The sequence below is a fragment of the Microcaecilia unicolor genome, chromosome 12 (genome assembly GCF_901765095.1).
Source record: "Microcaecilia unicolor chromosome 12, aMicUni1.1, whole genome shotgun sequence".
NCBI lineage: Eukaryota > Metazoa > Chordata > Amphibia > Gymnophiona > Siphonopidae > Microcaecilia > Microcaecilia unicolor.
In genome coordinates, this window is record NC_044042.1 from 76,358,160 (window position 1) to 76,383,861 (window position 25,702).

At 43.8% G+C, this 25,702-nt stretch overlaps 1 protein-coding gene across 1 annotated transcript in view; it reads right to left on the reverse strand.

Annotated features, from left to right (window-relative positions):
* Positions 1 to 25,702, reverse strand: part of TANC2 (tetratricopeptide repeat, ankyrin repeat and coiled-coil containing 2) — a 931,529-nt gene that overhangs the window by 217,745 nt on the left and 688,082 nt on the right. Inside the window, exon 11 of the mRNA XM_030221414.1 lies at positions 5,267 to 5,392. Coding sequence (XP_030077274.1) covers positions 5,267 to 5,392 — 126 coding nt within the window. The remainder of the gene's footprint in view (positions 1 to 5,266; positions 5,393 to 25,702) is intronic.

The following is a 25,702-nucleotide window of genomic DNA, read 5'->3' on the forward strand; positions in this document are numbered from 1 at the left end:
GAGCTGGTAAGACTGGATCTTGGACACGAGCATAGAGGAATGGTAGGCCTTCCTCCCAAAGGAGTCTAAGGTTCTAGCGTCCTTGCCCGGGGGCGCCGAAGCATGTTCCCTAGAACTCTTAGCCTTCTTTAGGGCCAAATCCACAACTCCAGAGTCATGAGGCAACTGAGTGCGCATCAGCTCTGGGTCCCCATGGATCCGGTACTGGGACTCGATCTTCTTGGGAATGTGGGGATTAGTTAATGGTTTGGTCCAGTTCGCAAGCAATGTCTTCTTCAGGACATGGTGCAAGGGAAACAGTGGACGCTTCCTTAGGTGGAGAAGGATAGTCCAGGAGCTCAAACATTTCAGCCCTGGGCTCGTCCTCCACAACCACCGGGAAGGGGATGGCCGTAGACATCTCCCGGACAAAGGAGGCAAAAGACAGACTCTCGGGAGGAGAAAGCTGTCTCTCAGGAGAGGGAGTGGGATCAGACGGAAGACCCCCAGACTCCTCGTCAGAGAAATATCTGGGATCTTCCTCTTCCTCCCACGAGGCCTCACCCTCGGTGTCAGACACAAGTTCACGGACCTGTGTCTGCAACCTCGCCCTGCTCGACTCCGTGGAACCCTGTCCACGATGGGGGCGTCGAGAGGTAGACTCCCTCGCCCGCATCGGCGAAGCTCCCTCCGCCGACGTAGTCGGGGAGCCTTCCTGGGAGGTGGCCGCGGTCGGTACCGCACGCGGTACCGACGTCGGGGACCTCAACCTGGGCGATGGGCCAGCCGGCGCCACGCTCGACGGTACCGGTGGCGCAAGCACCGCCGGTACCGGAGGGGTAGGGCGCAACAGCTCTCCCAGAATCTCTGGGAGAACGGCCCGGAGGCTCTCGTTTAGAGCGGCTGCAGAGAAAGGCTGAGAGGGTCGATGCAGGCGTCGACGTCAGTACCTGTTCCGGGCGTGGAGGCTGTTCCGGGCTGTCCAGAGCGGAGCGCATCGACACCTCCTGACAGAGGGTGAGCGGTCCTCTCGGTGCCGATGCCTGCTGGGTGCCGAATCCCTCGGCGACCCAGAGCTCTCGGTGCCGACACGGGGAGGAGACCGGTGTCGATGCTTCTTCGATTTCTTCCGAAGCATGTCACCGGAGCTCCCCGGCACCGACGAGGAGGACGTCGAATCCACCCGTCGCTTCCTCGGGGCCGAGACTGAAGAAGGTCGATCTCGGGGGGGCTGTACCGCAGGAGCCCTCAGGGTAGGCGGAGACCCACCCGAGGGCTCACCGCCACCAGCAGGGGAATGGACAGCCCTCACCTGCACTCCACCCGATGCACCACCGTCCGACGACATCAGCAGACGAGGTCCTGGTACCACCGACGTCGATGCAGCTATCCGATGTCTCGGCGCCGATGCAGAGGCCCGATGCCTCGATGCACTCGATGCAGGGGCGGCCGAGGAAGATGGTCTGGACGCTGACGACGTCGATGCACTCGAAGATCCCGGTGCCGATGCCGACGAAGAGCCCGAGAACAACACGTTCCACTGGGCTAGTCTCGCTACCTGAGTCCGCCTTTGAAGCAGGGAACACAGACTGCAGTTCTGAGGGCGGTGCTCGGCCCCCAGACACTGAAGACACGACGAGTGTCGATCAGTGAGCGAGATAACCCGGGCGCACTGGGTGCACTTCTTGAAGCCGCTGGAAGGCTTCGATGTCATGGGCGGAAAAATCACGCCGGCGAAATCAAAAGCCGAAATGGCGAAATTCGAAGCACCAAATTTAGAGGGAGAAAAAATCTCGACCGAGGCCGAAAAAAGGCCTACCCCGACGACGAAAGAAAACTTACCGGGGCAAAAAAGCTGGAAGTACGGGGAGGATTTACACGAAACCCGGCGGGGGGTTTCCGGAGCACTTCCCGACTAGGACAAAGCTTTCCCGAAGGAAAAAAACACGTTCAAACAAATTGGACGCGCGAGGTCGACTTTCCGGGGCTCGACACGGCGAAAACACGACCGTACCGAGTGCGGACAAAAGAAGACTGGCCGGCTCGAGCCGGTTTCGGGCGGGAAGACGGCCGCGCATGCGCGGTGCGCGCGGGCGCGCGAGGGCTAGCAAAGGACTTTGCTAGTGAAGTTTCCGATTGGAGGGGCTGCCGTGGACGTCACCCATCAGTGAGAACAAGCAGCCTGCTTGTCCTCGGAGAATAGCACTATATGAGTCCAATAGTGCCCAAGCTTTTAATGAAGATTGAAGAGTATGTTCCTTCATTAAAAAAAAAAATGAACTACACCTGAATGCTGTTTGTTTAATATGGTTAACCTTAAGGGTAAGGATAGGGCTTTCAGGTATGTTTAGCTACCACGAGTGAACATTGGAGGCAACCAATAGCACCCATGAAGGCAGAAGTGATATAGAAGCTACTGGATATTTATTTAATGAAGTGTATTTCTGCTTATTGGGATCACACTACATATCACTCATTTTGGGTCCCCTTTTCAAAGATGGTAGAAAAACATTCAGGATAATTTGGATGCAGCAAGAGAAATGATGCTTCTATATATTGGACAATTCGAATTTCTGGGCTCAGGGAGGAGGGAAGAAGGAGGGGTTTTCAAGGGAGGATGGGTATTGTTCTTCTCGCTTGTTCATTGTTGTTTTGTAAAAAATTGCATATCTCTATTTGCTATTGTACCTGAATGTTACTCGCCTTTAAACTACTGAGAAAGGAATGAGCTAAAATCCCCCTCAAAATCCAAAATGGGCAGCTTAGGTTCTTCAAGAAGTACTTCCTTTAAAGTTAAGCTAACACTGTTGTTATCGTGGAACAAATTATGATGCACTTGATGGTATTTCTGTTTGCTTTGGTTTGGACGTGGCCATCCACTGACCTATACACTTGTTCTGATTCAGGACTAGGTTTTAGAGTACACGCATGAGCATAAAGAATGATTTTTCACCTATGTATGATAGATTCCTAAGCTTCTGTAAACAAAAGTTGTGTTCAGCTGCTCATATTCTTTTACCATATGCATTACCTGAATAAGCGCCAGAAGGAAGCAGAAAAACGAAATACAACTGGCACCAATGCAGAAACCAAGGAAGAAGGGCAAAAATGTGTGATGCCTGTACTTCTTAAAAAGAATGCCAGGAAAACAATTTGATCCGGCTTTTCCAATAAAGTTTAATTTTTCAGATGCAATAGCCAGAAATTATAAAGGATATTTGGATAGTACACCAGAAACATGTGGGTAAGTCAATTAAAAGGATTTTTTTAGCATTGTTTCTTTGTACAGGTTTCTGGCCATGTTACCAGCCAACACAATTTTTTTCATAAAAAGGTCATGTCAGTTCTGGTATATCCTAAAGAAAATCGTCTATTCTGAGAGCAAGGATCAAAGAGGCAACTACAATTTAATAGCAATTTATTTTTCAAACAGATGGTCACGTAGTGTGAATCAGTTTCTGGTATGTCATAAACCCAAACAAATATAAAGAAAATCACTTTATTTAGGTGCACTTTTACTAAGGCGCGGTAGGCCTAAGGTGGGCCTACCATGCACTAAAAGAGCACTACCATGGGATCTGCTGAGGTGTCCCATAGTAGTTTCCTGCTCAGTACATGCTAATCCCTCACTGGAAAATAGGAGGCGTGCCCATAGGCGGAGAGAAGATGTGACTGCGCTAATTGGGTAGCTTGATCACATTACTGCCCAATTAGCATGGGAGCCCTTACCGCCTCCTAAATAAATGATGGTAAGGGCTACTGTAGTAATAGCCACACGCTAATAGGAAAATTAGTGCATGGCCATTACAAAAAAAATATGGCACGCTAAAAGTGGCCTCAGCGCATGGAAACCCATGTGCTGACACCAGCGCTGGCCACTTTTTAGTGCACCTTGGTAACAGGACCTCTTAATGTCTTTCTTCCTTCAAATCTTGTATAATGTGATTGCCAGGTTTTTGATTAGTAGCATGTTGAAAAGCTGCAGCTAGCTGTAACTAACATATTTATTCATAAACTGATAGCACTTTTCTAAAATTATTATAAACAAGTGAATTTTAAAGAAGTAGTACTGTGGTAACCTTGCTCACTTTTCTAACCCTCTCCCTTAACCACCCCAAAAAATCTATTGGCTATTTAGATATTAGGGACTCTCCTTCTTCCCCGATTTCTGTGCTGAATTGATGGTTCTTGAAAGCACAGTTCTATTAATTAAATAAGTCTGAAGCACTGCTGTGCTGACTCCAAAGCTAATCTAACCATAAAACAGACTAGGCAGTCACCTAGGGCAGCAATTTCTGGGGGGAGGTAGAAAAGAATAGCTTTAGTTAAAGCAAAACAATAGATCCTGATAGCCACACAAACTCAAAGAACAAACAATGCATAGTTTTACCTATAGGAAAAATTAGTAATTTATTTATTTATTGCACTTGCATCCCACATTTTCCCACCTATTTGCAGGCTCAATGTGGCTTACAAAGACCTGTTATGGCATCCCCATTTCATGGTAAAGAAATACAATTGGTGTTACAAATATATTAAGAGTAACAAGGCTAACAAGTCGATCTAATCAAGCAATTGTGGAAAGAAGGCAATTATAGTAAGGGAGGAATGGTGAAGTGTTGTGGTTAGTTATGGATTCTCATGGTAAGCTTTGGTGAAGAGGTAGGCTTTCAGCGATTTACGAAAGCTCGTAATTTTCAAATAATCCATTTACCCTTGTAAATGGCTTGTCAGTTTAATATTTAATAGTGTTAATATCTAACTATGCATTTTTATAGGAAATGATCTGGGAGGGATGGTGTTGAGATGATCATAATTGTTGAGTTAGTTATCAAAATCTTTGGATGATGTAGGGGGGGTTCTCTGAGGTCTAAACGCTAAATGAGGACAGATATAAGGTTGAAAAGATAACCTTGGGTGTTTTAATGCCTTTGCACTAACCCTTGCTGCCTTCCATCAGATCATTTGCAGACATCCTATTGATATACTTTAAGCATGAAAGTAGCATGAACAGATAAAGAGTAGGCTTTGAGAATGAGTTTTTCAAACCAAGAATATACCCATAAAGAAAAAAAAAAAAACTTATTTATTAGGACTAAAATTAAAAGAAAAACAGAAAAGACTACAACATAGCCAAGGAACAAACAAATAAATAATTTGAGTTATTCACCTAGTACTGTGATTTTAATTCCATAGAACAGAGAATTACTGTGGGAATGGATTTATGAAACGGCATTACAGTGACTGCTATTCAGCAGGCATAGTATAATGTTCCCCCGATTCCTACCTCGAAGGTCCTGCTGGGTGCGGCCTCCACCAATAGTCTGCCGAGGCATTCTGAGAGAAGTTCTCAAGGGAGTGTGCCTCTGCTCATCCAAGTAGGCCAGGTCCTCCAGGTGAGCAGAGCTGGTGGCTAGATGGCGAGCAGAAGGGAGAGAAACAAATACATCAGGCACCATTCACAATTCCTTGTAAAACATTTGCTGGTTTTTATTTTTAAATAATGCTAAAAAACAGTATAGTTTAGCTCGACTGGTCCTATGCCTGTTATTAAAGATTACTATTTCAGATCCTTATATGATGGAAGTCTTGCAGTGAATGAAAAAAAACACACACACAAAATATTATTTGAGAAATTTATTTCATATTACTAAGGTCTTTTAGAAAAGGGACATATTTTCTTGTCTAGTTCTTTGGTTTCTAACACTATAAATTATCAAATAGTGCTTGGAGAGGATTCAGCATGAGCCAGGATTTTCAACTGTATTAAGAACAGGACACTGAAATGAATGACAAATATGTTCTAACCTGCTGATTTACTTTCTTTGAGTCACACCAGACCAGTTCAAAACCAATGGGTTGTTTCTGACCACCAGCAGATGGGGAGAGAGACCAATCACTTACAAGCAGCACTCTATAAAGGGTCCCAAGCAAGTGTACAGCTTTTTCTTTTAACAATGCAATGAGAACTATTGAGGGGAATTTTCAATATGACGTCTAAATCCAATTTTTGACATTTTGTGAAAAACGCCCAAAAATCCAATAGCAAAAATGGCCATTTTCAAATTAGAAAAATGACCAACTTTTTGTTTCAAAACTGGCATTTGCTAGACATCTTTGTGCTCAGTGCATTTATCTTTTAGGACCATTTTCAAAAAAATAATATCCAAGGGAAAAACACACAAAAACAAGCAATTTGAATGTATGGGAAGCCAGTGTTCTTAATAGACTGGTCACACAGACATCCCAGAAGAGCAATGGGGCACTGGAGTGGTCTTCACATAAAAGGTTCTGAATACAGAACTCACCATTACCCCCTTATCTTCAGCCCTTCATAACCCACTAAAAACCTACTGTACCCAACTGTACAGCACTACAATAACCCTTATGCCTGCAGGTGTCACCTATATGTAGGTACAGTAGGTTTTTGGTGGGTTTTGGAGGGTTCACACTTTCCACAAGTGTACCAGTTACAGTGGGACATGGGAATGGGTCCCCTTCTCTACAGTCCACTGCACCAACCATTAGACTGGTCGTAACATCTGAAGCTGTCATAGATGCTGGTATGTACTGTTTCTTTCACATTTTATTCCATTTTGAGATGTTTTTCTCTTTTGAAAATGAGCCCCATAACTTTAACTTCCCCATAAAAAGGAAGAACCCATGATTCTACACCAAACTGAAAACTAGAAAACAAAGAAAATACGCAATCCTGTATTCTTATTAGAACTAGTAACAAACAGAATGAATAAATCTGGACTAGTCTAGTGTGATTGAAGAAAAGAAAATTAGCAGAAAGAAAATATTTTTCTTCCTATTCATCCACACCAGACCAGTCCAGAACCAATGGGATGTAGTAAAGCATGCCTTAAAGGGGGCCGGAAGCCCCTGCTTTAAGAACCCAAATTCCAAAGGCTGCCACTTCTCTGGCTGCCAAAACCATATAAGAGTGCTTAACAAAGTTATGAAGAGAGAACCATATCATAGTCCTACAAATATCCTCCATGAAGTCACATTTGTTCTCATCGCATGGGCTCGTAGGAGGCACTTTGCTGTTAAGGATATAAGCAGAAGATACGGTCTCCTGAAGTCATCTCACAATAGTAGCTTTAGAGGCTACAGAACTTTGTTAACTGCATCAAAAATAAAAACCACCTTGTCTGATTTTCTAAACTCATTATTAACTTCTAAATACCTAAAGAGAGCCTGGCAGACATCTAGTAAAGGAAGAACTCTGACATCCATGTCATTCCATGACATCTTCCTTCCTAAGGGGCCCTTTTACTAAAGGGCTGCCGCATGGCAATAGGCTTACCGTGCACCAATCCAGAACTACTGCTAGGTATCCACAGCAGCCTGGCAGTAATTCCACCCCTAGCGCACACTATATCCAGCAGTATGGAAATTTATTTCTGTATTTTTACCACTAGCTTAGCACGGGTACCCTTAGTACCACTTCAGTGGGTGGCAGTAAGTGCTCTCCCCCAGAAATGGCCGTGCAGCAAGTGTGAATTTACTACACAGTCATTTCTTTTCTTTTTTCGGCCTTTTTACTCTCTATGCTAAAAGGGGCTTTGGTGAGCGGCAAAAACACGTGCTGCCGCTAGCACTGGGCCCCTTTTCCTGTCGCTTGGTAAAAGGACCTCTAATTGAGGGAAGGGAAATCACATTACTAAGAAGAAGAGGAGAAACCATTTTAGCAAGAAAAGAAGGAAATGCTCTAATAGATACCCCTAGAGAACATCTGAAGCTCCAAAATTCTTGTAGCTATTTCTTTATTTACAAACGTGCTCTGTTTTCAGGACTAGGTGTCAGAGTACAGTTGCATTATTTTCAAGAAAAAAAATGTATATTCCCACACAACACCTTTTAGAAAACAAACCACATCATGACGACTGGTAAAGAAGCCCTCTGAATATGACTTCTAATACAAGTGAGAGCTTCAACCTGAACCTTAACAGACCCATGCAAAAGAGTAAGAATCAATGTACGTTTTGTCTGTACATCAAACTTTAATAACTCACTATACTCTAGCATAGGCAATGGTAGTTCATCTCTCACGAGCCTGAAACATGGTAGAAATAACCTCCTCAGAGAATCCTCAACTCATTAAGCATGACTTCTCAATGGCCAAGTTGTAAGAAAAAATGGAGATGGATTGTCCATAAGAATCGAACATTACTTCAAGAGGACTGCCCCAATGCTCAGAACGAGTGTCCAAAGCAGTGTTTTTAAACTGATGTGCCATGGCACTGCTGCTTCTCAAGTGTGCTGCGGGGAGTCTGGGAATCCTCTCCAGATAACCTGGCAAATCACGCAATGCCTATGATCTTCTTCCCCTCACTCCTCGGGTCGCTCTCCTCTCCACCTCAATATTCAAACTTTGCAGTTGCTGGCAGTTATTAGAACAGGTCTTCCTCTGATCATCCCCAGGGTCCTTCCTCTGATGCACAGGAGGGACGAAGCAGAGGGAAAGCCTTGGGATGGCCAGAGGAAGGTCTACTCTTAAAAATGATGGAAAAGCAAAGTTTAAAAGAATCGGAGAGGAGAGGCCCGAGGAGTGGGTGGAAGAAGGTAGGAGAGAATAGACCCGTGGGGGGGGGGGGGGGGGGGGGGGGGGAGGGAAGACAGGCTGCACACGTGTGGGAGGGAAGAGGAGAGGGAAGACAGGCTGCACATTTGTGGGAGGGAAGGGGAGAGGGGGAGACATGCTGCACATGTGTGGGAGGGAAGGGGAGACAGGCTGCACATATGTGGGAGGGAAGGGAAGACAGGCTGCACATATGTGTGGGAGGGAAGGGGGAGAGGCTGAACATATGTGGGAGGGAAGGGGGAGACAGGCTGAACATATGTGGGAGGGAAGGGAAGAAGGGAGACAAGCTGAACATGTGTGGGAGGGACAAAAAGACAGGCTGAACATGTGTGGGAGAGAAGGGGAGTCAGGCTGCACATATGTAGAAGGGAAGGGAAGAAAAGAGGGGAGGCAGGCTGCACATGTGTGGGCGGAAAGGGGAGATAGGATGCATGTGTGGGCGGGCAGGGGAGACAGACTGCACATGTGTGGGCGGGCAGGGGAGACAGACTGCACGTGTGGGCAGGAAGGGGAGACAGGCTGCACATATGTGGGCGGGAAGGGGAGACAGGCTGCACATGTGTGGGCGGGAAGGGGAGACAGGCTGCACATGTGTGGGTGGGAAGGTGAGAGGGGAGACAGGCTGCACATGTGTGGGCGGGAAGGGGAGAGGGGAGACAAGCTGCACACGTGTGGGAGGGAAGGGGAGAGGGGAGACAGGCTGCACATGTGTGGGAGGGAAGGGGAGAGGGGAGACAGGCTGAACATGTGTGGGAGAGAAGGGGAGTCAGGCTGCACATATGTAGAAGGGAAGGGAAGAAAAGAGGGGAGGCAGGCTGCACATGTGTGGGCGGAAAGGGGAGATAGGATGCATGTGTGGGCGGGCAGGGGAGACAGACTGCACATGTGTGGGCGGGCAGGGGAGACAGACTGCACGTGTGGGCAGGAAGGGGAGACAGGCTGCACATGTGTGGGCGGGCAGGGGAGACAGACTGCACGTGTGGGCAGGAAGGGGAGACAGGCTGCACATGTGTGGGCGGGGAGGGAGACAGGCTGCACATGTGTGGGCGGGAAGGGGAGACAGGCTGCACATGTGTGGGCAGGAAGGGGAGAGGGGAGACAAGCTGCACACGTGTGGGAGGGAAGGGGAGAGCGGAGACAGGCTGCACATGTGTGGGCGGGAAGGGGAGACAGGCTGCACATGTGTGGGCGGGAAGGGGAGACAGGCTGCACATGTGTGGGCGGGAAGGGGAGAGGGGAGACAAGCTGCACACTTGTGGGAGGGAAGGGGAGAGCGGAGACAGGCTGCACATGTGTGGGCGGGAAGGGGAGAGGGGAGACAGACTGCACATGTGTGGGAGGGAAGGGAAGAGGGGAGACAGGCTGCACATGTGTGGGAGGGAAGGGAAGAGGGGAGACAGGCTGCACATGTGTGGGAGGGAAGGGAAGAGGGGAGACAGGCTGCACATGTGTGGGAGGGAAGGGAAGAGGGGAGACAGGCTGCACATGTGTGGGAGGGAAGGGAAGAGGGGAGACAGGCTGCACATGTGTGGGAGGGAAGGGAAGGGGGGACAGGCTGCACATTTGTGGGAGGGAAGGGAAGGGGGGGACAGGCTGCACATTTGTGGGAGGGAAGGGACGAGGGGAGACAGGCTGAACATGAAGAGAAAACATGATAGATTTGAGGAGGTGGTAGAGAAATTGAAGAAAGCTGAATGTGAAAGATCAGAACCAGACAGGGCAGAAGGTTAGAAAATAAATTGCAAACAGAAGCCCTGGAAACAGAGTTAAGAGCACAGCATAGGAGCCGGCTGTGTGGGTGCTTGAGCACCCCCAATACTGAGAAAATTCCTTGTATGTGTCCAAGGAGGGGTTATTTCCACTGTGCTTAGCACCCCTAATAATTTAGAAAAGTTGACTCCTATGGAGCACAGACAGAGGAAAGCAGAGCCAAAGATTGGGAACAAGATGATTGAAATAATAAAATCACCAGACTACTAAGGTAGGAAAAATGATTTTATTTTCAGTTTATCGACTGAAGTATAATGATGTGGAGAATTTACATCTGTCGGCTTTATTTTCACTGTACAGGAGGACATGTATTTCATTCTATTTCTCTAGTGTTGCATGAAATGCAGAGTCTGGTATCTCTACTTTCAGTTTTTTGCTGCATATTTTTTGAGGTTCCCTATATTGTATCAGGTGAGAGTTGTGTTCTACATCTGCAACTAAGGTAGAGGATTCTGTGGGTATGTGGTGTCTATGCAGGAATCTGTAACAGTCCCATCTTGTTCCAGTTCCCAGAAGGTATATTGGTGTTCTAATGTACTACTTTTGAAGGTTACAGTTACGGGTGGGGATGGGGGAGATTACTTCTGGGGATGGAATGGATCTTAGTGGGGACAGGCGGATATGGGTTAGATTCCAGTGATGTGCTTTGACAATTTTCGCACCTTGTAAGTGTGCTGCAAGATGAAAAAAGCTTGAAAATCATTGGTCTAAAGGACGGAACAAGCCACACTGTCCTGAACTACCAACTGCTCTGTCAAAGCTTCCATGGCAAGTCAAAAAAAATATATATATATATGAACAGAAGAAAAAAAGAAACATGAAGCGTGAGAAACCTTTGCTCCTGATGCAACAATATAAAGTGAAACTTTGGCAAAGTTGAAGTTCCCCATAGCCCATCAAAGAAAAAAACAAACATCTCCTATGTTGGCAAAACAGTGTCCAACTGAAAGGAAAGTGAAGGCCCTTAACATAAATGCAGAAAAATTCTCATCACCACTCCTTCTTCCTTTCCTTTAACCAGAAAAGAGAGGGAGGAAGTAGGGAGACTCAGACTTTTCTAAGTATCCCCTTGTGCCTTAGGAAGAAGAATATTTCTTTTTCAAGAGCCCTGGATACCTGCTATTCCTTTTTCCTCAAACTGGAAACCAGTTCTACAACTAGACCAGGAGCAAGCCACAGATGAGTACTGTATAGGAAAGTATTTACCATCTGCTGGAGACAAAGAAAAACTGGATGCTTGGTCTATATGGGGTCCTTTATAAAGTGCTGCTCACAAATGATTGACCTCTGTCTCCATCTACTGAGAAAACTGAAATGCAATTGGCAGATAAGGCAGACAGACCCCTCCTCCTATTTTCAGTTTGAATCTATCTGTAGATCTGTAACTTTGAGTATTCTACCTTCCTTTCCATAAATGTTAGCCTGAGTTCTGTAAAATGTTGAGGCATGCAACAAACCATGTACAAAAGGAAATGTCCATACTGGAGCTGAATGGGTTTGCTTGAAAATCTCCAGACAGTCCAGCTGTTTTAGAATTTTGCAGAATTGAAACTATTAGAACTGTAGTTGCATTTACCTTGGTTGATTTTTGGCTTGCATGCATGAGTAGGATCCATGCTGCAAGGATCTATAATTTTCTACTCCAAAATTGCCACTGCCCCACAAAATTCCATCAAAACTTCAGACATAGAAAACATCAGGTTTGGAATAACATAGTAACATAGTAGATGACGGCAGAAAAAGACCTGCACGGTCCATCCAGTCTGCCAAGAAGATAAATTCATATGTGCTACTTTTTTTTATTTGTACTGTCCTCTTCAGTGCACAGACCGTATAAGTCTGGCCAGCCCTATCCCCGCCTCCCAACCACCAACCCCGCCTCCCAACCACCGGCTCTGGCACAGACTGTATAAGTCTGCCCAGCACTATCCCTGCCACCCACCACTGGCTCTGGCACAGACCGTATAAGTCTGCCCAGCACTATCCCTGCCGCCCAACCACCAGCCCCGGCACAGACCGTATAAGTCTGCCCAGCACTAGTCCCCCCTCCCAACCACCAGCCCCAGCACAGACCGTATATGTCTGCCCATACTAGCCCCGCCTCCCAACCACCAGCTCTGCCACCCATTCTAGGCTAAGCTCCTGAGGATCCCTTTCTTCTGCACAGGATTCCTTTATGTTTATCCCACGCATTATTTTACTGAATTTTTAAATTTTGATGTCTAGTATCTTGAGTCTTAGCCTGCAACAAACGCTATGGCCTTTTCTTCATTGTGGGAGGCTGAGAGCCAGGGCAAAGCAAATAAATGAGACACGCATAGATTGTACTTAACAAGCTTTTCCAACTATGAGGCAAAATATCTTTACCTAAAGCTTATTATGCAACAGCCTCCTGGTATTGCAAGTAGGCTCCCATGAACATTAATCATTTTGTGAAACAGCTTATAATTTACTGTTGTGAATGAATTCACAAATTACTAGAAAAACCAAAGCTAAAAAAGTATGGTATGAGTGGTTGTCGTGGTTGCGGTGGTTGAGGGAGAGGGAAAATAGAGCATGCACAAAGGAACCAGAGTAACTGAGTACTTTTACCGATAGAATAAAACCTATTTTGATTTGTGTCCTCTGTGTTTCAGGTCATTTGAATTGGCTGCTAATCTCCCTCATCGGAGCACTGCCTTCGTGTTCAATTGAGTTTCATGGAAACATCACACACATTAAAGATTTCAGAGAACCCACAGCACGAGCCTAGCAAAATGTTCCAGATGTGTTTAAGAGCGTAAGAAAGTGCTTTTTAACCAGTCAACCAAGGAAGTCAAAGGGTTCAGTTTTGCAAAGTGATTTTTTTTTTTTTTAAATTAGAGGAATGTATAGAAAGGTTTCCCTTCAAATCATCAGTATGTTATACCTGGACTGCAATTGGTGATACTGTAACAAATGCTGCCATCTCATTATACCAAAATATATCTTTCAGGGCCCTTAAATAGTACAGTTTGTGTATTTTGTGATGTTGTCATGTCCTTTGTCTTATTTCTGTCTCTTTGGTAACTTTAGCCAACATCCATCTTTGTACTGGATGGAAGACAGCAGGGTTCTCTTTTGCACAGGTAGCAGTATACACCCACGCTCTCTTTATACTCTCACTGGCTAGATTCATTCCATTCTTTTTTTTCCTTTTTTAAACTTTTTTTTACTGAAAGTAGGTTTAGTAGAATATGCAAAGTAGCACACTACAAAACAAACCCACTTGGAGAAATTGTCACCGACACAAACAATACTTTCGTGAGCTAGAGAGGCCCTGGCACAATAAACCTAATTGGAGCACTGGGCACTCTAAATAATGAATGTATCTCTCCAGACTCATGGAAAACAGCACCAGAGAAATTTTCATGTGATTTGTGGACATCCCACATGGATATTTAAGGCTGCAGACAGTTGGCAACAGTACCAAAGTGAGTTAATGAGCAGGAGAACTATGAAAGTAATGTGTTCTTATAGAAATGCCTTTCAGTAAGAGCATCAGCCCATTTGAATTCCAATTTGGAGACAAACTATAATAGCAAGGAATAAAGAGCTAGAACTCTTATTAATTTTGAAAGTACGCGCTTGTATAACTATAAGAAATCAAAGAAACAAAAGATGGAAACAGCATATTTTGTGCCCTGGGTTGTCATACATTTATGCACATGAGCTTGTGTTACTCAGTGCTTCTGGGGGACTGGGATTTTGTGGTGCACATAGTTTTACAGTTATATTCTGATGGGCAGCCAGAAATATTTTTAGAATAAAAAAAAAAAGGACATGACTCTTCATTTTGGTCGTCCCCTCATAACAAAAGAATTAAAACAAAAGGCTTTCTCTCTCAGATCGCATTCTCCATTTACTGAAACTTGTATGGATTTTGATGACACCCACCAAAGACCTAAACAGAAATGTCTGAATAGAATAACAGCCTGATGACTGGAAAATAATGTTTCAGTCCTAGATTGTTTACTTTGAAGCTCTGGACAACCAAAATGATCTGAAGACAATTTTTCTAGAAACAAATGAGAAAAGATGACCACCTCTCCACAGAAAATAAAAGTGGAATTATTCAAGGAAGAGCATTCAATAGAACAAATAGTAAACCTGGAGAAAATTCAAGAAAATTTAAACATTAATTATTAATCTTCTCAAGAAGCCCAGAACATGGAATCATATGAAAGTCTGACGTATTGGTAAGCACTTATCTCAGGCATAACAGCTTTTCATTATCAAATGCACTCCACAGAAACTCAGTTCAACTTAGTGCTACGTTTTGCTAGTCCAGCTGCATCAGGGAAATATGGATTCATCTTTTTTACAGAACCTATCAGCAATCCACCCTGGCCAAAAATACATTCTTCATTTACAAAGTCATACTACTCTAATTAAAAATCACTTTTGGCATGGCTTGAATGTAGGGTTCTGCCTCTCCAAAGATGGTGACGGCGTCCTACTGCTAGCTTTTAAATATTAAAATTAGATGACGTGCTCCAATTAGACTACACCAAACAGAACCAAGCTAATTCTTCATTTAAACCCTTAGGCATCACAGATTGCAGATCATAAATCCAGCGTTGCTTCTTTATATTTGAAAGTCTCTCCAAAGTTTTCCCTCCTCCCCAGCATCAAACACTATATCAATTATATGCCAGTGAATGTCAGAGATGGCATGATTCATTTGTAGCCACTGAGAAAAAATGGAAGCAGAATATTGATCCGTTATGCTCACTTAGACGTAATTTGACGGGTCACCCAGTTCTGACTACATAAATTTTATTACAAGGATATACTATTGCATAAACAATATTAGCAGAATTACATGTGGTGTTAGTCTTAGCTTTGATTACAAAATACATTCCAGGTGGAGGTCACTCATGACCCTCTATATTACATATACCAAATTGAACGAACACCCCTGATCCTCCCATTATCACACCCTATTTTTCGAGCCACATGTAAAATTTACACACAGATCCCAGTGCCTAAAAATGCATGCATACATTTTAATTAATGCCAATTAGTGCTAATTAGCTCCCAATATTGGCACTAATTGGCTTATTATTCAATTAAATTGTGCAGAAATTGCCCTTCGGAGTCGATTGAGAGTGGAAACAGGGCTTCCTTGAGCCCTGTGGAGCGAATTGCACCTCCCCAGCCTGGAAGAGATTTGCTGGCTGTTCAAACAGAGACAGACGCCGAAGTGGCTCAGCTGGTCCTGTCTGAGGGTGTGACTGCAGCAACGGAGATAGATTCTCAACTTCGGGAAACATTACTACAACAGGCTTCAAAGGTATTGCCTCAAGCTATTGTTTACAAGTTAGCTCGGGCTGATAGTCTACCTCAATCTCCTCCTGTGGCTAGTGGAGTGATTAGACCAGCAATTGTGACGCTGGAGTCACTATGGGATATGGTTTACAATATCCAAACCTCTATGCAAACTACTTTAAAGCAGAATTCTTCTGATATTGAAGTTCTTTCTGAGGCTGCCCTGCTTCAAGCACAAGTGACTGCACAGCAAACCCAGAAATTGGAACGTGTGGCTATCAAAATTCAAGAAAGGGGATCTATAGAAACAGCTTTGGTTAAAGACAATAATTTCCTACATAAACGACTTGAATACCTTGAAAATCAGACTAAAAGGCTTAACCTTAGGCTTCTTAATTTTCCCAAATCGCCGTTAATTTCTCCTTTGGAGATGGTTAAAAAATATTTGGTGGACATCCTGGGAATGGATAAGGACTCACTCCCTCCCATTACACGGGCTTATTACATCGGGAGTACTGGAGTGGTGGTGGGAAATCCCCCCGTAATAGGGGAGGGAATGAATCTTACCTCATTCCTAGAAAGCTCATTAGAAATAGTTACTCAGAGGTTAACTCTGCTTGCCACTTTCGCCTTGGAGCCTGATAGGAATGCCGTACTACGGCTTTCTTGAGACACTTAGAAATTCTGTTTTTGGGCTCAAAGGTCCGTATCTTTCCAGATCTCTCACGGCCTACACAGATGAGACGAAGGGCCTTTTTGGAACTTCGCCCAGGGTGGGTGGCATTGGGAGCAAATTTTGTTTTGCTATTTCCTTGTTTTGTAATGTGGTGCTTGAGGGTAAACATTTTCAGCTTGTAGATACAAAACAGTTGAAAGAGTTTATTGATGCAAGAGTTGATGTGAATATAGTAAACCTTCCCTAATTTAGCAGGCTGGGGTCTGAACCAGAGGAAGCATCTACTGATTATTAATTTTTATATCTTTTTTAATTTCCTTAATCTTGGAATCAAATTTCTTTAACTTGTGGACAAATGGGCTGTAAAGATATATACTTATCATTTTTGTTTCCTAATGTTAAATAATGCCGATTGCATATTCACTTTATGTGGTGATATATTGGAAAATTTAAATAATAAAAAAAAATTGTGCAGAAATTGGGCGCACACCCAAATTTCAACATGCAATTTTTAGTGCCATACATAAAATTAGGCCATCTATGCCTAAACCCAGAAAGGAAATATCCACAGTATTGGAAGCAGAGGTGTAAATCCAGCACTACTACTTTCAGAAAACAATCAACCTCTCTGATCTGTTTAGCTATTTGTTACTGTAACCTGTGGTTCTACAACAGTAAAGATCTGACTTGACTGTATTGGAAGGGAGGAAATAACAAGGAATTCACCGAATATGGAAAGAGACAAAGACTTTAGGGAGATTTTGATAATCCACCATGAGCTGAATGTAGTGATCTTTTAGTGGCACTGTTCTCCTGACAAAACTGTCAGGGGCAACAACTTCCAAAATGGGGAAGTCCCCCCTCTTGTGGCCAAACAATCCAGGTTTGTTTGTTTTGAATACTAAATTAATCATTTTATTCTGTTACTGAAATAAAGGATACAGGATCAAAATATTCTGTACTGATTTTGCATTTTAATCTGCTTATATTGTTGTTAATTTTATGATTATTTTATTGTCATTAGTTTTATTTTTAACTTGTTTGCTCTGATTTTGGCTGTAACCCGTTTAAGAGTTTTAGATAATGCAGGCTAGAAATCTTTGAAATAAATACATTCTTTTGCATTGTGCAGACACTTCAAAGTGTGTTTTTTCCTTGCATCTACAAGATGCTTAGAAGTTGAAGAGATAATCTGCAACCTTTGCTCTGTTCTACCCTTAAACACTCCTAGTTTTCATCTTTGTTAAAACCTCTCTATTGAGATTCCCTAAATGTCCTGTTTCAATAGTATCCTTCAAGGACATCTCACTCTGAAATGTGCGTTCTTGAGCGACTATCAGCTTAGCCCACCCCCCCCCCCCAACTCCCATTGTAATTTAAAATCTGCTCTAGCTCCTTTTTAAATGTTAGTTCCATCATGGTTAAGGTGAAGTCCATCCTTTTGGAATAGGCTGCCCATTCCCCAGAATGTTGTCCAGTTCTTAACAGATCTAAATCCCTCCTCCCTGCACCATAGTCTCATCCATGCATTGCGACTTCTAAGCTTTGCCTGCCTCTTGGGTCCTGTGCGTGGAATGGGGAGCACTTCTGAAAATGCTACCTGGAGGTAGCAGATTTTAGCTTTTTACTCAAGAGCCTAAATGTGGCTTCCAGAATCTCCCTACCACACTTTCCTAAGATAGGTCGGCTCTTTCCCAGCACTGTCTAAAATCTTACCTATGTGACATGTGAGGTCCACCACCTTTGCACCAGGCAAGTAAGTAACCAAGTGTTCCTCATGTCTACTAGCCACCCAGCTATCTACATGCCTAAAGACTGAATCTCCTACTAATATAGCTATCCTATCCCTGGAGACACATCCTTGGTGTGAGAGGATATTACATCCCCTGGAGGGCAGGTCCTCACTACAGGATCACTTTTTGCCTCCCCCCTCCCTCAGGTGACCTTTCTCCTCCATGCAAGCACAGAGGTTGCCAGATTGGAGGTGGGACTTCTTTACTATATCCCTGTAGGCCTTCTTTATATTAACCTCTCTGTCTGCCTCAGCTCCTCCAAGTCTGCTACTCAAGCCTTCATGGATTGGAACCATTCTCTGAGTGCTAGGAGCTAATTGACCCAAGTACACACATAAGACCCCTCACCAACAGGGAGATAATCAAACAAGTGACACTCAGTACAGAAGGCTGGATAGCCCCCCTTTTGCTGCTGCACTGCTGACTGCCTATCAATACTGATAATTTCTTAATTAATTTGCTAATGGAGTAGGAATTTGTAGACCAGTGGCATTCCTGGCCTGGATGGCACCCGGGGCAGAGCGCCGATGCGCCCCCCCCCCGGGTGCAGCGTGCCCCCCCCCCCGCTAGATGACACCTCCCCCCTCCGGCGAAATGACACCCCCCCGGGTGCATGCCGCTGGGGGGGTGCTGCGGCGCGCGCCTGCTCCTCAGAGTTCGCTAAACTTCGTTCGTTCGCTGCAGCTCCCTCTGCCCCAGAACAGGAAGTAACCTGTTCCGGGGCAGAGGGAGCTGCAGCGAATGAACGAAGTTTAGCAAACTCGGAGGAGCAGGCGTGCACCCGGAGCGGACCGCCCTCCCCCCTTGGTACGCCACTGTTGTTGGTTGTTAGTTATATTCTAGGCTATGCTAATACGTAGGGGTTTTTAAAATTATTTTTATTTGTATTGTTATTTGTAGGTTTCCCTTTAAAGACCTAACTAGACTATTTTAAAGAGCTAATTACTGGCTGACAGAGCTAATTACTGGCTGTGCAGCCCTAATTAACTTTCTAGCATTCTAATGGGTTCAAGGGCCTATAAATCAGAGATCAAGCCATGGGTGGGATGGAATTAAACTCTAAACTGAGGTTTCCTGCTCTACACTGATGCTATGGCAAACTCTAGAATAGTCTCTTAACTGCTAGCCTATGAAATTGTAACACAGACTTTAAACGTTAAACAAACAAAAACCTTATTCCTTAAACTACCTTTGCTAAATAAGCAGAGTAACATTGAGAATACCTATTTCCCCAAGTTTAAAAGCAATTTCCCAGCAAATAACGTATCAGTGAAGTTCTGTCCTGCTCTGGAAGTCCTCTCACAGCACCTACAGGCAAAGTCAATTATCACACCCAGGATGGCAGTACAGCCAATTGAAATTAAACTATGAACTATTATTGGTTTATTAGATATAAGGCTGCTGTTTTTTTAATTTAATGTCTATGTATGTTATTGTTTAATTATTGTTTTTAATGTGTATGTCACGGTTGTGGCCGTGCCTTTATGTCTAGACCTTCTGACTCTCTGTACCTGGCTCTGTGACTCCTCCAGACTCTTTCCCTGCTGTTTTATTTTTTTTTATTTTATTTACATTTGTACCCCACGCTTTCCCACTCATGGCAGGCTCAATGTGGCAGGCAATGGAGGGTTAAGTGACTTGCCCAGAGTCACAAGGAGCTGCCTGTGCCTGAAGAGGGAATCAAACTCAGTTCCTCAGTTCCCCAGGACCAAAGTCCACCACCCTAACCACTAGGCCACTCCTCCACTGTTGATTGTTGCTGTTGATGTTCCTGTTAACCAAGCCTCGCTTTGGTGTCTCTGCTTCCAAGCTTCATTGCCCAGTGTGACATTCTCAGCCACCTCCTTTATAAGGACTCGGGAAACTTTCCAGGGTGGTCTTTGCAACAGGTCTATTTCCCTTTTCTTGTTATAGTTGTAACTGTGTTTGATTCTGAGGGAACTGGTTGTCTTGTTAGCTGTGCCTCAGGGCACAGCCTCGAGTTCTGTTCCTGCTTTTTGTTTAAGCCAAACTCTGCTCTTGCTCTCTGTTTAAGCAAGCTCTGTTCCTGCTAGCCCTGTTCTGTTTCCCTCTGTGTGTGATTCTTGTTTGTACCTGAATGGACTATTTTTCAGTTAGCTTTGTTTTCAAGCTTTGCCTGTACTGCTTCTGGGCGTTTCTAGTTCTTGTCTGTTTGTTCTGAGAGTCTGTAGAAGCTAGCCTAATCCCTGATTACTTCACTCCTGTGCAGCTGTGTCTGCTGCTTCTCCATTTGTCTAGCCTTTCCCTTCCCGCTTGTGGGTGCTGCCTAGTCCGTGGTAAGCAAGTTTCTTCTTACTCCTGTGCAGCTGTGTCTGCTGCCTCTCCGTTTGTCTAGCCTTTCCCTTCCCGCTTGTGGGTGCTGGCTAGTCCGTGGTAAGCATGTTTCTTCTTACTCCTGTGCAGCTGTGTCTGCTGCCTCTCTGTCTAGCCTTTCCTTTCCCAGCTGTGGGTGCTGGCTAGTCCGTGGTAAGCATGTTTCTTCTTTGTTTGTTAAGTCTTCCCTGTAGCCTGCTTTAACTCTTTGTGTGCAGTGGCTCTTGTGAGCTCTACCCCTTTCCTGACTTTTATACTTAGAAGCAGCTTTTCCTTTTAACCTGCTTTAACCCTTGGTGTGCTGTGTTTGCTACCTGGCTCTTTTGAGCACTACTACTCTGCTGACTTGTGTAATAGAAGCATGCCTTTCTCTTTAGCCTGCTTTAACTCTTTGTCTGCTGTGTTTGCTTCCTGGCTCTTGTGAGCTCTGCTCCTTGTCTGGCTTGTGTATGTAAAAGCAGCCTTTCCATTCTGGTCTGTTTTTTTCCCCTTTGCCTCTAGTGTCCGTTATTTGACTCTGTAGCCCTGCCTTGAGTTGCTTTTGTGTGTTTTCCCGTTACCTTAGAATGGCTGTGTGGCCCTGTCTTGACTTACTTTCTCTGTATGCTTTCTATTTGAGTCCTCTCTGTGAGGTTTCTGCTTGAGTGAGTTGCTCTTCTATTTAGCTATGATTACTAGCGTAGCCCTGAACGGCCTTTCTGTGTGGTACGAGTGGGTTGTTCTTCCACTGAGCTGTAGCTACTAGCACAACCCTGAGTGTCCTCTCTGTGAAGTTTCTGTTTGAGTAAGTTGCTCTTCTGTTTAGCTGTGACTACTAGCGCAGCCCTGAGCAGCCTTTTGGTGTAACACAAGTGGGTTGTTGTTCTGAATAGCTGTGGCTACTAGCTCTACCCTGAGCGCCCTCTCTGTTTGGTTTCTCTTTGAGTGTGAGTGGGTGGTTCTTCCGTTTAGCTGTGTCTACTAGCTCAGCCTTGAGCTGCCTCTCTATGTGGCATGAGTGGTCTGCTCTTCTGGTTTGCTGGGACTACTAGCTCAGCCCTGAGCTACCTCTACGTGTGATTCCTATTTGAGTTAGTTAAGCCTATTCGTCTGTATATCTGTGGTTCTAAGCACAGCCCTGAGCTACCTCTCTGTGTAATTCCTGTTTGAGTTAGTTAAGCCTGTTCATCCATATAGCTGTGATTCTAAGCACAGCCCTGAGCTATATCCCTGTGTGGATTCCCCTTCAGTCTCTTTGTGCCTGTATGTTGGGTCTTTTGACCTCCTGTTTGTGGCTCTGTTTTGTGCAGTTTGTGTGCACTGCTTGGGTAGTATCTACTCAGGGGATTTTGCTCTGTTTCTTTTCCCTTCCCTCTGGTACGTGTGGGTTCCAGTTTGGCCTTGCGGCCCCTATGAGTGTCCTTCCTTTGTTCCTGGTTCCTGCTTTTGTCTAGCTCCGTTCCTGGTTTAGCCAGGCTCTGTTTCTTCCTTGCCTTGAGTGTGCACTGTCTATAGCTATGTCTCGTCTAGATTCAGTATCTGTTTTGTACCTTCTCAGAGGACTTGTCTGCTGCAGCCTGGCTGCAATCCAAGGGCTTATCATCCCTGTATCTGTGACAGTGTATTTGGGGTAGGTCTATAAACAGGCGCCTAGAAGTATGCATCACTTGTGCACATCATTTGCATCAATAATTGGCAATGATGACATATGTATTATGCGTTATTATGTAAGGTACTACCTAACGGCCATAGCATGTAACAGAAATGGAGAATACATGTGGGAGGAGCATTGGCAGGACATGGGCATCTCGCCAAATAACACACACAACATAGAATTGTATCAGTTTCAAGTTTGATTGGCGCAAAGGCCACTTACACCAGCCATTGACCTGGCTTACGTGATTGCAACTAACTCTGAATGCTCCAAAATGGGATTGTGTTAGTATGCTATAATGACTTAGGCTCATTTAAGTGCCATTACTACAACTGGCGCTAAGAGTGCCCCTCGTGAAATTTACTTCTTGGCACCAAATTATAGAACTGCCCACGTATGCTTTATTGGAATCTACTGAGTATTGTAAAAGATCAATTGAATATAAGAGATTTTTAAATAAACAAATCTGGCAGAGAAGGCCACTAGGGATATGAGCTACTGACAAGCTACACCATAATTTCAAGAACAGTTCTTTCAGACTATCAAGCTTTGATGTGGAATGCATACATTTTAATTCCAAACTTGTTTGGTTAACAGCATATTTACATTTCGGGACTGCCCAACCAGAAACAAGCCCTAAATGACATAAAACCACAAGCAACATACAATCACATGAATGAATGATGACAATAACATCAAAATCACTGCAATGAAAAAAAAATCACTGTATAAATCCATTTTGCATAGATCAATGAGAGCAGAATTGAGATGTCCAGTAAGGACAGTTCAGTTCCCTCTGTATTTTACAAAGGGTTCTACCAAATGCAGAGTCATTTGTAAAATATATATATAAGGATGCATAGAAGTACACGTAAATTTGCTGGAATATACAGTAGGAGCAGCTATTTTGCAAATATACATGTGCACATAAAGAACAGCTTTGACTCTGCATCATCCATGTAGAAGTGTTGCCACTTAATATGTGGAAGTGATGATTCTGCATCTTCCACTTAATTCATGCTGCCACTTCTGCATGTACTTGGGCCATTTTACAAATCTATATGTATCAATTAACTAGTGAAGCAGAATTCTTTTTTTTTTGGGGGGGGGTGGAAATAAAAATGGGGGATTAAGAATAGTCTCTTAACCCCTCGTGTAAAGCTCTGGACAAAATGAGAACTTTTAAAAAATTTGTGTGTACTTCAGCTGGTGCAAAACTCAGCAGTGAAATTTGTTTTAATAGATGTGTATTTCTTTTGTAAAATGGGGAATATACATATAAATTTTCACATAAGCCATGATCCCTGGAAATCTCTGCATCCGTGGGATCTAAAGGTGAAAATAATGAATTTCTGAAATCACCATATGTCTGTGATCTACAAATGCAAATGCTGCTATTTCTATGTGAAGATGTTTCTATAATGACTCTCCATGTAATTCAGCCTAACTAAAGGTAGCCATTTTGAAATTTAACCATCTTCCTACAAGGAAGAGATTCTGAAATAAATGCACTGAGTTGAATTGTGGCTAGAATGCTAATTACTGTAATTCAGTCACAGAGTGCTAGAATTGATCTTGACCTTCTTTTCTAATCATTAATATGTTCAACAGCAAGCTGCATATTAGTCATCTAGTTCTGTTTTAATAGAAATGCATACTTCTGGATATCACAGATCACTGCTAAGAACTTAATCTATGGAGACTGTCAGGAAGTCAGACTATACAGTATTATGATCTGCTTAGAACAAAATCCACCAACTGGTAATGAACCAAGCATCAGGAATCATTTTTACAGTTACTTCTTCTTTTGTTATACTACATTTGCAGGCACATTTGTAGCACAAAATAAACAAACAACAAAATAATGAACAGTTTAATAAAAATTCAATTCAACGTACATATCTAAAATATTTAAAAAAAAATCAACATTTAAGTACACTTGAACAACTGTGCTACAGTTTAACCTAAAAACAGCAAAGTTACCCACCTGTATCTGATGTTCTCCGAGGACAGCAGGTCAAGTATTCTTACATATGGGTGATGTCATCTGACAGATCCCAGTGCAGACACTGACTAGAGTTGTAGAAAATTCTAGCAGCATTCCACCAAGCATGTTCTGGTGTCTTCCCGCTTGATGCATGAGCTCGGGTCCCCAAGTCATTTTAAAAAGCTACAGAATGCAACTCCAAGGGGAGGTGGGAAGATATGCGAGATCTGCTGTCCTTGGAGAACACCTGCTACAGGTAAGTAACTTTATTTTCTCCGAGGACAAGCAGGCTATTGTATTTTCACATATGGGAATCCCTAGTTACCAGGCTCACTGAAAACAATGCTAAGACAATAGGGACTCAAAACATTGAGGCCTGTACTCAATCAACCAGAAACAATTTGAGGACTAGCTGTGGGGGTGCAGCCTGGAACTGAACAGAATGGCCTTGGGGGTGGAGTTGGATTCTAGACACCAAACAAATTCTACAAGACTGCCTGACCAAACCAACTTTCACATCAAGGCAGTAATGAGATGTGAATGTGTGGACAGATGGCCATGTAGTAACTTTGGAAATCTTTTCTACGGAAGCTGACCTCAAGTGGGTTACTGACATTATGAGCCTTGACATGACCCTCTTGAGTCAGCCCACCTAGGCATAAGTAAAGTAGATACAATCTGCTAGCCAATTGGAAATTGTGTGTTTGCCTTTGGCTATCTGTCACCCTAAATGGGTCAAAAGAAACAAAAAGCTGGGTGGCCTGTCTATGGGCTTTAGTACACTCCAGATAGAAGGCTAAGGCTCGCTTGCAGTCCAAAGTATGCAGTACACTCTAGCCAGGATGAGCATGTGGTTCTGGAAAAAATGTTGGCAGGATGATTGACTGAAGATGGAACTCTGTCTCTACCTTAGGAAGGAACTTAGCGTGCGTGCGCAGCACTAGTCAGTTGTGGTGAAATTTAGTATAAGGTGGATCAGCTTCTAGAGTATGAAGTCACTGACCCTGCAAGCTGAAGTGATCGCCACCAGAAACACAACTTTCCAGGTCAAATACTTCAGATGACAGGAATCAAGCGCCTCAGAAGGAGACTAATAGCTGAGTGAGGACAACGCTGAGATCCCACAACACAGCTGGAGGCTTTGTCGAAACAAACCTCTCATGAAGTGAATAACTAAAGGCTTCAGATGGTGGCATTTCAAAACTTATTTATTTTAAGGGTCATTTAATTTTGATATTTTATTTAAAAAATGTTTAAATGACCATGAATATACTCCTTTTGTAGAGTCATTGATTTTTTTTGGCCAGATATCTTTCTGTTAATATTTTTGTACCTATTTTTATAAGCACAGTTTTTATTTGATTTTATTTTTTGAATAATTTTTTTTTACAGATTATGCCTAAGTTTAATTATAGTTTTGTTATTTTGAAATCTATTACGTACCAAAAGTACCATACAACACAGCACCGAATATGGGAGCTCTTACATAAACCATGTTCCGTAAGAGTTCTGTAACAAATATATTCTTCACAAGCTATTCCCTAACCAACTTCTCTTCTTTTCTCCTTCCACTACAGCATTCCGATATTCTTAAGCAGCCAGTGTTGTAAAAGTATCCAACATCCACACTTAGTCTGAATCATGAACT